The sequence below is a fragment of the Myotis lucifugus genome, unplaced genomic scaffold (genome assembly GCF_000147115.1).
Source record: "Myotis lucifugus unplaced genomic scaffold, Myoluc2.0 scaffold_0, whole genome shotgun sequence".
Lineage (NCBI taxonomy): Eukaryota > Metazoa > Chordata > Mammalia > Chiroptera > Vespertilionidae > Myotis > Myotis lucifugus.
This window is the reverse complement of record NW_005871048.1, coordinates 12,438,780-12,452,219: the sequence shown is the minus strand read 5'-3', so window position 1 is coordinate 12,452,219 and position 13,440 is coordinate 12,438,780. Positions and strand designations below refer to the sequence as shown.

Sequence of the window (13,440 nt, the reverse complement as noted above, 5' to 3'; positions counted from 1 at the left end):
GTTGATTTATCGGTGCTAGCCATTCTGGCAAGTGTGAAGAGATATTTCATGTGGTTTCACTTTTCATTTCTCTGATGATTAGTGACATTGAGCATCTTTTCATATGTCTATTGGCCATATGCATGTCATTCAGTATGTAGGTTTTAAGCACCACTTTTGTGCTGAGCACTGCCCTGGATTCTACTAGAAAGGAAAACCAATATGTATAAGACACTATTCCAGATCAGACCACAAAGCTTACAGCCTCATCGAGGAGGGAGAGCACATGTAGAAAGTGGCCAGGGCTTCTGTAGCAGAGCTCCTCCCTCTCCCAAGCTGGCTGACCAGGGGTTTCCACACCAGCAGTTGACCTGATCATGTGGCTGTACTCCTCTCACTAAACTCCAGACCCTCTTCCTGCTGATCACTCTCTCTGCCCATTTGTCTTGGACAACGAGCTTGAAGTATGTTTTGGGTATCTGAGCAAATATCAAACAGCTGCACTGAAAAGTTCAAGTTGTGATGGGATATATGCTGAGGGCACATTCCGTTTTACTGCAAGTTACTTTAGTCCTTTGGCAAAACCATTAACCATAGCTCCAGAATTAAAGTAGATTAAACACACTGCCATGCTTTCACTCTACAGTCTTTCTTCTCTTAGCAACATCAAAGTGAAAAATGAATATAGAGATGTGTTAATATCTGTCATACCAATTATTTTAACTCCCCAAGTGATCGTAAAACAGATCATATGTATTATATTGATCATGTAGAATATAATAGGAATATTTTTATAGTTATAATTTAATACTTGACTTGGATCAGTTTTAGATAACTGACGTTTAAAATGTTTTCATTTTCTATATATAATATCAAGTGCATTAACATATCTCTACATCTAGTAAATATTATTTTACAGTTTGAATCAACAGCCCTTACCCTTGACTCCTAGGACAACACTTTCTTTTCTTCCTACTTTACAGACTGGCTTGGCCTTCCCACTGCCCTCCACATTTGGGGTTCCTCAGCACTTGGCCATATTTTCTTTGGATCTCATAAAACTACATAAATACTGAAGCCTTCCAAATTTATTTCAATAGTTCAGACTCCTCCTCTGAATACTGGCATATATTGCTGCCTACATGGCATCTATAGTCAAATGACGGAAGCCAAAATGGAACCTTTTCTTTCCTCTCTCCCCATCCCTTCCCCCCACACCAACTCATTGTACTCAGGAAATGGCACAGTCACCGCTGTTTCTCAGAGTAGAAACTCAGCTTTATATGGTCCTTCCCTTTTTTAAAATCACTTCCACTTTAGAACTTCCATCAGAAAGTTCTAGCAAGATCTCCAAACTATCATCTCTAGTGAACCCACTATTTGTATTTCTATGGCAACCCCACCCCCTGATCCAGGTCATGGGGACACTGACTGCAACCAATCAGATGCATTAGAGCTTCCTAACATCTCATTCCTCATGTACTCTGGTTTCCCCGCAGCAATAAGGATAAGCCATGTAAGCTATAAGTCAGATGGCGTGATTTCTCTGTCTAATACCCTTCAGTGGGCTCCCGCTGCACATGGAATGAAATCACTCTTTATACCATTGTGAACAAGGTCCTGAATGTCTTGTCGGTATTGTCTCTTCAGATTCATCTCCTTTCACTCTGCCCCTGGATGATTAAGTTTCAAGCATTCTGATGTTGTTTTTTTCCTTAGCATGTAAGCTTTTATAATGCCCATGGCCTTTACATGTGCTAGCTCCTCTGCCTAACATGTTCTTCTCCTGGCTCTTTAGATGGTTAGCTCTTCTCATGACCTGTCCCGGTCTCATCTTAAATGGTGCTTCTCCAGATGCTTTCCCTGATGGCCACATCTGCTGTCACCTCTAATTTACTGTTCTCTATTTCATCTTTTTTTGTGTCCTTTATAGCAGTGTCCGCAGACATAATTACTTTATTAAATTGCTCTAAGTCTGCTTTCTTGACTTTGTCTTCTCTGATGGTAAAGTTAGTTTCATGAAGCCGCTACTTCGTCGGCTATAAATCCTATTGTATACCTAGTACATAGCCCAGTGCCTGGCACATAGTGACTATGCAGTATACTGGATATTTAGTAAATAAATGAATAAACAAAGGCATAAGCAGCAATTAAGAATGGGGATTATGTGGAAAGTAGAAGAAAATATTTCTTAACTTTAGCATTGAAATATGTATATACTGTGGTAAAATAAAACCAAAAGTGAAATTATTTCAGGTGTTGATTAAATCCCTGATAGTATTAAGCCACTGTGTAATAGTAAATTTTTTTTTTTTGGGGGGGGGGAAGATATTAAAGAAGAATGCTATCTGGACTTCCTATGGAATTGCAAAATTATGCTGCTGCAGTGACTTAGTATTTAGTAAGATGTATCCTCTACAAATTTGAAAAATGTCATATATTTATTTCACTTGTGTTATGCTTTAGGATTTTTTTCTTCCATGAGCATTTTTATTTATTGATTAATTAATTGGTTGGTTGATTGATGAGAAAGAAAGAAAAAGAGAGAAACATCAATTTGTTGTTCCACTTATTATGCATTCATTGGTTGATTCTTGGATGTGCCCTGACAAAGGATCAAATTGAAACCTTATTTTATCGGGAAGACCAACTGAGCTACCTGGCCAGGGCCTTCTGTGAGCATATTTAATTCACATTAGCACCTATCCAGTGATCAGGATACTCAATATTAAATGAGAAATAGCAAGGCAGTTCCTTTAATAAACATTTGCCTCTACTAAGTGGACATAACTCCTGTCTTCAAGGAGCCTCACAGTCAAGTAGGAGTAACATACTTACAAAGAAAACCTTATTGTCCTCTGTGACAGCATCTATAAGAGACATATACAGGGATCTTGGTAGAACAAAGGAGGGGATTTTTAGATTTGGCTGTGGCCTGGACAGTATCCTAAAGGAGCTGACTTTGAAGTTTTGTTTGAAAGGAATAAGCATTTTTGAGGTAGAAAGATGTTCCCGTCCATAGGACTGTATGTACAAAGACTTAGAAACATGGTTAGGGTGGTGTGCTCCAGAATCTGCAACCAGAGGCAATGAGGTTAAAGAGATAACCCAACTGCATTGTGGAATAGGAGCCTTTGAATGGTTTTAATCTTGACATCAATGGAATTATATAATTCCACATTTCAAAAAGGTTACTAGAGGATGGAGGGTAGCTTCCAGGAGGAGGAATGTGATAGTGGGAATAGACGGCACGAAGAGATCACTCAGGAAAGTACAGAGAGGAGTCAGAGATGGATCTCAGTAGAGCAGGGGCACTTGGTTGGGGAGGAGGAAGGTGGTTTCAGGGAAACTGAGATGGAGCCTTCAGAGTGGCAGCAGATGGAAAAAGTAATATGTCACACAAGCTAAGAGAAGATATCTTTTTTAGGAAGGAAGGAGTAAGATCAAGTTAGATAAAAATAAAGCTGGAAGGAGTGACTTTGTAATTAAGGTGTCTTTAACAACCTCTATAAATGTAGTCTTGGTAGAGTGATGGGGCAAAAGCCACTTCAGGGTCTTGGGGGATAAAAGAGAATTCAGGCCCTGACAGGTGTGCCTTGGTTGGTTGGGCATTGTCGCATGCACTGAACGGTTGCCTTTGGTTCTTGATCAGGGTTCAGGCCCAGGTTGTGGGCTCCATCTTCAGTACCCACCTGGCCCCATACATATTACTACAATATTATGCATGAGGCAGTAAATCTATGATGTTTTGCAATCACATCTATGTCTCTCTCTCCCTCTCTCTCTCTCTCTCTCTCTCTCTGTCTCTCTCTCTCTCTCTCTCCCTTCTCTCTCTAAAAATCAATTTAAAATCTTTAAAAAAAAATAATTCAGAAAATCAATACCGCCTAGATCAGACATAGAGCCAATGGAGGTTCTTCTTTGTTTGAGATCCTCTGTATCCAGTGAATATTAGAGATATTGAACTTGCTCATAGTCTGCTGAAAGAGAGAGAGAAGACAGAAACTAAACAAACAAAATAGAAACAGCTCATAGATACAGAGAACAGACTGGTGGTTGCCAGAGGGGAGGGGCATTGTGGGGCTGTGTGAAAAAGGTGAAGGGATTAAGAAGTACAAATTAATAGTTACAGAATAGCCTAGGAAGGGATGTAAAGTACAACATAGGTAACATAGTCAATAATATTGTAATATGTATGGGGCCAGGTGGGTACTTAAAATATCAGGGACCACTCTGTGAAGTACAAGCCTGTCTAACCACTATATTGTACATCTGAAACTAGTACAGATTAATACTGAATATCAACTGTAGTTGAAAAAAAATAGTCTCTCACCACAGGAGAATTAGATTTTGTTGTAAAATTGCTTTAGACAGGTAGAGCAAGAGAAAAGGGAAATATGGAGAGAAAGGTGAGATGTAGGTAAGTTTGTAGCTGAAGTATAAAATAGAGGATATTTCTGATATTGGGGAGACAGTGTGCTGAGAGAACAAGGAACAAAGATAGCCCTTGGGAAGAAAGCTGATTGTTTGGAGCAGATGCTATGGAGACAAGGAAAAGATCACAGATGATGAGGAGGGTTCAGCTGAGCTTGAAGGCATGGGCATGTGGTGGCCCCAGTCCACTCAAAGCAGCGTGGACATCAGGTCCCAGTTTGGAGGTTACGTGGGCAGGCCCACCAGAAGGTTTAGGGGGCAGGGGTGCTGAGAATGCCAGGGAGATAATGGTTGAAGTGATGGGAATGAATAAAGAACCAGCCTAGTCAGGGAACTGAGCAGAGGGGACAATGAAAAGGGGCCCGGAAAAGAGAGAGTAGAGTGAGGTCAGAGGAGCCAGTGCACCGTGAATGAAGGCCAGTCCCATAATTGTACGTCTAAATTGGAGTTTCTTTCTAAGTTACCTGGAAAAGTACTTATTCTGCATTTATGCTGCTGTTGCCCAAAATGGTATTGAGAACCCATCTTGGAATTGAGCTCAGAATCTGCGGCACAGCTTTTGATTATCTGGAGTGTTGGTGATTCTTAGCCCCTTTGGGGGTGGATTTGATTTTTGCCAAGTCGTTCAGAGCTAAGTTCAGTGAAGAAAGTAGACAATCAAACTGGGTAATACCATTTTCAGTAGAAATGGAAATATAGATTTAAATAACAATACTGATTTCTTTCTGTGATTTGCAACAGGACCTATGAGCAATTTCCGAAGAGAGCGGGTACCACATTTTTGGAACGTGTACATATAGCCTCTCAAAGGCACTAGTTTGAGGGACACATTATTTTGGATATAAACATCTTAAGAGATTTGGGGATCACATTTCTTCAGATTTACACAGTACTCAGTAAATTACTCACTGGTAGGAAGTTTAGAAGACTCCTGCCATTACATCTATACAATATTTTGTATAAATTATTGAAATCCTTTATGCCGATATGATATTCAAAGTAGTGATACTGAAAAGGAATATTTCTATAGCCAGCTTGGGATGCTTTATTTATGATCTATTTCTTTACTGGACACTGGAAAAATATAATTTTTGTTATCTATTAGCATCTGTCAAATACTTCAAGGTTCCCTAGATGAAAAGTTATGATAAAGGCATACCTATAGCCATTATGTTGTCATAACTTAATTTGTTAAAACTTGGATATGTTTCTGAGAGATTTTGCTAGTTTTCATCTTCTTGAGACACTAGAGAAGAGTAGTAATTTTGTCCTCAGATGTCTGCCCTTACAGAGCAACACTGATGGCAGTGTTTAATGACAGCAGGAGAAATAACTACCTGCTGCAGAAAAATTCACCTAGAATGGGAATTTGTAATCATCTAAAATAGGGAAGGGGGGTACTTTCCTGACTCTAGAGGAGCAGAACATAGAATCCAGCCCCAGTGGAAACCTGCTCTGCCAACTTCTATGATTTAATTCACTGAGAACGCTCGGTTCTTATTTGGGTTGCTTTCATCTCATGCTTTCTATTTAAGCTGGCTACTTACCAGAAAGCAAAAAATATGTCATCTTTCTTAGTGGGGGAGCGCTATTGGCATTCTGGCCAAACAGGTCTTTCTGGTGCGTGGGACTCCCAGAATTTTGCAGCATGGTTGGCACCCTTGGCTTCCTGATGCTAAATACCAGTAGCCCCCACAAAGTCATTGTGGCCATCAGAAATGTCACCGCACATTTGCAAATTCTTCTGGTTGTTGAACTTGTTTACTGAAAAGACAGGGAAGCCAGGAAACATCTCTCTCTCTCTCTCTCTCTCTCTCTCTCTCTCTCTCTCTCATCATCTGTCTATATATCTAATCTATCCATCCATCTATCTGTCTCCTTTTTCTTTCTTTTCCTTTTATTTTCTTTCATTGTGGTGTGAGGAATGACAGAAATAGGAAAAAGGAATATTTATGAAAGAAAGAAAGATGGAAAACAAATAATCCCAGGGAAGGCTAGGGGAGAGCAGAAGACAAGAGATAGAACATATAGCAGGGTGAGGATACTGGAAGAAAGGCTTCTGCCACATTGACTGTAGTCTCTTGAGATTTTCTCTCTGAAGCCAAGAATAAGATTTCCTGTAAGAACGCTCATGTGTAGTTGCATTATAGGGTATAACTGATTGCAGAGGCACCATAAATAGATTTCACTGAAAATGTAGTTAGAATTGTGTAAGGATTTAGATCCAAACCCTTCAAGGGAAAACAGTTTGTCATAAGGCAAGTTCATCCGACTTCATCTAAGGGAGGGTGCTTTACTGTGATAGGCCCAAGCCCCCTTATTTTAAAATGATGTTCCTTACATGATTGGCCAGGAGCACGGACCCCCAAATACTTTCAGCTCCTGGGTAGCACGTTTTTAATTTTTACAAAATGAAACTCTCCTTTCGTGCCAATACCACTTCCTAAAAATAGTGTACCTGGCTAGCATTTAAAATCATACCCTCTAGCTTGCCATGATTGCTAGAAGTCATCTGTTATGTATTTTTAAAATCTGCACTAACACTTGTGGACCATTCATGCCATACTGAAGCTGATTTTCTACTTTATTTTTTCAGTTGTTCATGGTGGACAATGGAGCAGATGACTGGAGAATAGCCATGACTTATGAGCGTATTTTCTTCATCTGCTTGGAAATACTGGTGTGTGCTATTCATCCCATACCTGGGAATTATACGTTCACATGGACGGCCCGGCTTGCCTTCTCCTATGCCCCATCCACAACCACCGCCGATGTGGATATTATTTTATCTATACCAATGTTCTTAAGACTCTATCTGATTGCCAGAGTCATGCTTTTACATAGCAAACTTTTCACTGATGCCTCCTCTAGAAGCATTGGAGCACTTAATAAGATAAACTTCAATACGCGTTTTGTTATGAAGACTTTAATGACTATATGCCCAGGAACTGTACTCTTGGTTTTTAGTATCTCATTATGGATAATTGCCGCATGGACTGTCCGAGCTTGTGAAAGGTAAGTTTGTTTCTTTTCCTGAGAACATAATTTGCCATATGGTGTTCTTGAAAGCGGGAGAAAGAACACATTTTAGATTAGAGGCCCACAGTGACTCACTCTTGAAAATTTTGGATTCTCAGATGGGCTTCTTTTAAATGAGTATGACAAAACTTTTCTTAAGATTTCTGCATACATCAATGCCTTGATGATTATGTGTATTTCTTTTTAATTTGATCCGTTTTCAATAGATGGGTGCCTTTATGATCTATGAAAAATTTTGGAGACTGACAAATTGAATAGGAGACTTCTCTCAGAAATGTTTGTTGAATGGATATACTGAATCAATTTTGGTGCCTCATTGGTTATAGCATTCACTACTGTTGAGACAGAAATCCGAGCGAAAAATGGTGATGCAAGGTGTCTGAAATTTAGGGAAATCTCTATAGAAGTGGTTTGTTGATTGTAATGCCTATCTATATTAGTGTTCATGTGATTACTAATAAGGAGCTCATAGGTATAATATTCAGTTTTATCAAACTCTCCACAGTTAGTGAAAAGTAGCTGTGTGTATTTTGTGTCTGAAAAGCTATGGTGTTCTAGAACTAGACACACATTCTCAGAATACAGGTGCTGCTCAGTGAGTCCGAATTAATCAGTTTTGGCATCAGTAATGTTAACCTTCATAAACAAACAAAAATGGATTTGTTACATAGATGGGAGGAACTCTGTCATGACAGGGGGAATCTCATGTGACCTTGGTTAAGAAAAATCAAGTTGAAATTCCAATAGACAGGAACTATTTAAAAATGTATAGCACTCTTAAATATTAGGATGCTGGTCTTTGTTGTAACAAGGTGTGTTTTAATTTAGTTTTTGAAAATACAAGTTTTACATACACACAGAGTTTAGTGCAGGAAAATATCTGGATGAGAATTGCTGCAAAACAAACAAACCCGTAACACCCCTCCCCCATTTCTACTTTCCAGAAGTAATCACTTTAAATTCTTTTAGCCATTTCTTTGGTGATTGCTTTTCATATTTCTAAATGATACTGCTTATATTGCTACATCTAGATTTTTCATCTACATTTTTATGGAAGCTGAGGTTTTAGTTTTCTTTCACTTACATGTACACACCCTTTTATGAATACCCTCCCCCAAAGTAATTTCTGTCTTCCCAATAGTTATGTAAACACCAATAACCTATATTCGATGTTTATATTATTATGACTATGTGAACTGCAGTTGTAGCTGAACAATGTAGCATATTAGAATCATTTTGCCTTTCCTGCATATCTTTTTATTTTCTCTGGAATTAATAATTGCCTCATTTTATTTACTAAGGTTTTTTTATTTGCTTAGTTTTCTATCTACACTCCACTAAATCATCTCTAAATTCTCCCACAAAAGATGTAAATCTCTTTATACTAGACTCATGTATATTGGGCAGCCTATCGATTTAACCTTGAATAAATGATTCTTGGGGCTTTTGGACCTGCGTCTCCATCATGTTGGGGATTTCCTTTGTCTTTTTATGTGGAGAACCCATTTCCTTGAATCCTGGTTCTCCTTCTTTCTTCATTTATTCCTTTGTTTTGGCAGGATCCATCTTCTTGAAGCTTTTAAAGAAACGATAGTGGGTGGAGATGTAGGTTTTGAAAATTTTATGGCAAATATTTATTCTCCTCTGATGTTCAAATAGTAACCAGGCTGGATATAAAATTCTAGATTAGAACTCATTTTCCCTCAGAATACTGAAGACTTAATTTTCCTCTGGCATCTAGGGTCCCAGAATCTTATGCTATTCTCACTTTTGATCTCTTCTATCCTGAACTCTTTTAGGATCAATACTCTAAATTGCACAAGGATGTATCTTGGTGTGAATCTATTTTAATCCAGTGTATTGGGAATTTAGTGGGCCTCTTCAATCTTGGGATTAGTGTCCTTCAGTTCTTGGAAATTTCCTTGAATCATTGAATGATTTTTGTGCCTGTATTTTTGTGTGTGGATATTAGCTCTCCTGTATTAGTTCTTTAATTTTCTTACTTTTTTTCTACATTGTTTTTGCTCTATAGATGGGGGGTAAGCTTAATTTTATCTTTAAACTGTCTATGGGGATTTTATTTCTTTTTTTCTATGCATTATTTTTAATGGCTCATTTTTGATCTCTGAATGCCTACTTTTTAAAAGTCATATTATGCTTGTCTTTTATAGATGTACTGTTTTATATCTCTGGCGATGTTAATGATAATTTTTTTCTCTTTGTATATTTTTGTTTCCCTAAAGATTCATTTTTTTTCTGTTTGTTTTTGGCTTCTAATTTAGAAGCTTCTAAGTGTTTAGGTGACTTTGACTATCTGTCCATACTGACAAGTGAGCTACTAAAGAGCTGACTGGATACTTTCTATGCAAATCTAGAACTTGTTACTGGGGCTTCACCAAAGGGTGATTGGGTGTGGGGCGTGGAGCACTGATTTAGTATCTTTACATATTTTCTGGGGTTTTTTCTGAGCAATCTGCTCCTTGGGAAGCCTTTTCAATAATAATAGAAGCCTGGATGACAGCACTCTGAATTGAAGGGGCGAAAAAAGGTCTCAGCAGTTAATATGTGAGCATGTCTTTATTTTTCTAGTTGCAGCACGGTAGGCCTGCTCTCTACAGTGTTTGACGCCCTGTAGTCAGCCCACAGACCTTGTATTTTACCCCCTCCAGACAATAAACTTCCAGACTCCTGCAGGTTGGCAAAAGGCATTACCAGTGGGAAACGAGGTGTCTAACTGCTTTTATGTAGTATTTGAACCTGTGCTCACCTTTAAGGCTCTGCCATTGTCTCCACTTACAGAGGTACTGGTGTCTAAAATTCCTGAGTCTTTATGGGGTGGGTGGTGTTGATTCTCAGTGGGAATTTGGTTGCTTCTTGATTTTTTCAACACTGCTAGTCTAGAATTCTTTTTCAAGTCAGGTCAGTTATCAGCTGTCAGTTGGCTTTCTAGCTTCTTTACTGTTGTCTTGTCACTCATTCTTGTTGTCCTTATGATGCATGGTGAACTGAGGGCCTAGCGGGTTCAAAACTGGGAAGTAGATCAGCATAGCTGCCAATTCTGGCAGAAACCAGTTTTTGTTTGTTTCAACTATTTTTTTTTTACCCCAGGAAATTGGAAGGGGGAGGTGAAGTGGGGGGGGGGGCAGCGAGGGAATAGGTATCTAGCCACAAGTCCCATCCAAAGTGTTCTAATCTAGAAGGGGAGGGGAGGAATATAACCAGGGCCTCTGTTCCCTCTGATAACTTTCCTGCCTCATTTATGGGTTCTACTTGCTCATTTTATGGGGATGTAGGGTCAGTGTATTTGTTGACTTGGTCTGCTCTTATCAGAAATTCTGAAGTGTCTAGTTTTTTATATTATGTATCTGAACCTTTTTTTTAGCACTTCTCAGGATTAAAGTTTTCCTTTTAAAGAAAGGTAGGCTCCTTATGGCAATGCTTTGTTTCCTAGCAATCACAGTATTTAGAGCCTTATATTTTCTCCAGCAGATGTACCTATGAAGTTTTAAGAATAAATATCAAAAACCTTAGTTGACATACCCATTTAGTTTATGGAGATTATCTTAATTAAAAGGTATGCATAACAATGTAACAATGGGAAGAAAAGCGGTTTAATAATATGAATATCTAAATGGGTGGTCCTTGTACATCTGCTTCCCACGGGCCAATTAAATAAAATAGCCTCAACATTGTGCAAATGCTTCCCATTTTCTTTTCAAAAACAGTTCATCTTAGCTGTTATCATAACCCATTGTCACCACATACAGCAACCCTAAGGCAAGTTGTACCAAATCTTCTTAGAAGCTTGTTTTTTAATGTGCTCAAATTGTTAGATGAGGGATCATTCCTGTTTCTGTCTAGAAGGCACTAGAAAGTGGAAATTGCCTATTTCCTATCAAGAATGAGAGTGTTGCCAGCAGGTACATAAAAGGGAACCAATCTGTGAAGGTGGGGAAGGGAGAAACACCAGACCTTGGACTGGCACACTGGGATTGCGTCCTAATGGTACCATGTAAGGCTGAGTGTCCTCAGAACAAGCAGCTAACTCCTCTTGCCTTTGTTTCTTCATTGAAAACTAATGGGATTGATAAGCTTTCAGCTTCCCAATGTAACATTTTGTAATTTCTTGTACAAATGTGTAAAAGAAAAGAAAATCATTAACCAGCCTTGTGATGGTAGATTTTCCACATTTTGTTTTTCCTTAAACTTCCCCTTTTGGTACACATAATCTCCATATTGTGGCTTGTAAGAGACAAAGGTATAAAAAATTGCTTTGTTTTTCATAAAGTTGATTTTAAATATGATGTCTTCTGCATCTTATACTTTCTTAAATGTTTACTTCCTTCCCTCCCTTTTGTGAAGTTCATAATACTCAATACTACACACAACTCTCTTATTTCTTTGGTTTGGAATTTGGATTTGAATGAACCCCACCAGCTCCATCTTTGGTCAATGCAAACATTTTCTCCATAATAAAGGAGGATTCACACTTGATGGAAATTCTCTTCTTAGTTAATTAGAGTGTCTAAGAATATTTTTAAAAGGAGAGAGCTATGGGTGGGTGGGTGGGGAGGCAGATGGCTTTCTAGAGAAGTTAGACCTATCCCTAGCCTTCTAGCACAGCACATCTAGGGGATTCTGGGAAAGGTTCACTCCTAAGAAGGAGGGCATCCTGTAGGAGGCATCTATTCCTGGTGCTATTACTTACCCTGGTAGCTCATACACCTCTGATTTACCCATAAGTAATTACCTTCCTTCTTTCTCTGAGTGATAGGAGGAAGCAGAGTGGCAAGTATTTGCATTATTTCTATGGCCTACATTTGTCAGGAGGAGGCCACAGTATGTCTTCTCTCTGGTTCTCCTTGTATTTCCATGGATTTTAGGCCTGGAAAGAGCACTCTTTTGTGAAGCAGCCTGGGGAGTGTTGTCTGATGCTGATAAGAGCTCTCATGGTCATGGAGACCTAGGTCCAGGCATTTAATCAGATATGTCAGAAGAAACCTCAGAAACATTATGTCTTTGAAGAAGTCTGAATTCAAGGGCTTGGGGTCCTGAAAATTTGGAATTAAAACATCCGGACTTTTGAGGTTTCATTGGATCTGTAAAGATAGCATGTTCAACCCAAAGTGGGTTTTGATGGTTCTATAAAGATAGCATGCTATCTTTACAACTGGAGAAGGTTAGTACCTGTTTTGCAAGGAGCAGTTACACAAAGTGTTACACAAAGAAAGCATTTTGTTGTGTCTCTTTCTTTTTTACTATAAAAGTTCTCTGAGCATTTAATATGTGAATGTGTATTGGGAATATCCAAGAGGAAAAAAGCACTTTTATTTGGCACATCTTCTGGGAAACCCAGTTGGCATCTGTCAGTACTAAAGTTTCAGAAATAGAAAAGGGTGGTAGCTTTCCACGCAGTTTGGGAATTTAGATAAAAAAGAGTTCTTTGTTTAATATATTCTACTAGAGGCCCAGTGCACAAAAATTTGTGCACTTGGGGGAGGGGGGGGTACCTCAGCCCGGCCTATGCCCTCTTGCAGTCTGGGACCCCTCGGAGGATGTCCACCTGCTGGCTTAGGCCCGCTTCCTGGGGGATTGGGCCCAAGCTGGCAGTCAGACATCCCTCTGGCAGCCAGGCAGCCCTCGGGGGATGTCCACTTACCAGCAGGGAGCAGACCTAAGCTGCAGTTGGACATCCTTAGTGCTGATGAGGAGGCGGGAGAGGCTCCCACTGTGCTGGCAGCCATCAGCCTGGCTTGTGGCTGAGCAGAGCTCACCCTGTGGGTGTGCACTGACCACCAGGCGACAGCTCCTGCATTGAGCATCTGCCTCCTGGTGGTCAGTGTGTGTCATAGTGACCAGTCATTCCCAGTCTTTCTGCTGTTAGGGTCAATTTGCATATTACCCTTTTATTATATAGGATAGAGGCCTGGTGCTTGGGTGGGGACCGGCTGGTTTGCCCTGAAGGGTGTCCCAGATCAGGGTGGGGGT

General features: G+C 39.5%; 1 protein-coding gene across 1 annotated transcript in view; it reads left to right on the top strand.

Moving 5' to 3' along the window:
- Positions 1-13,440, top strand: part of KCNN2 (potassium calcium-activated channel subfamily N member 2) — a 143,504-nt gene that overhangs the window by 36,302 nt on the left and 93,762 nt on the right. Inside the window, exon 3 of the mRNA XM_014462066.2 lies at positions 7,010-7,428. Coding sequence (XP_014317552.1) covers positions 7,010-7,428 — 419 coding nt within the window. The remainder of the gene's footprint in view (positions 1-7,009; positions 7,429-13,440) is intronic.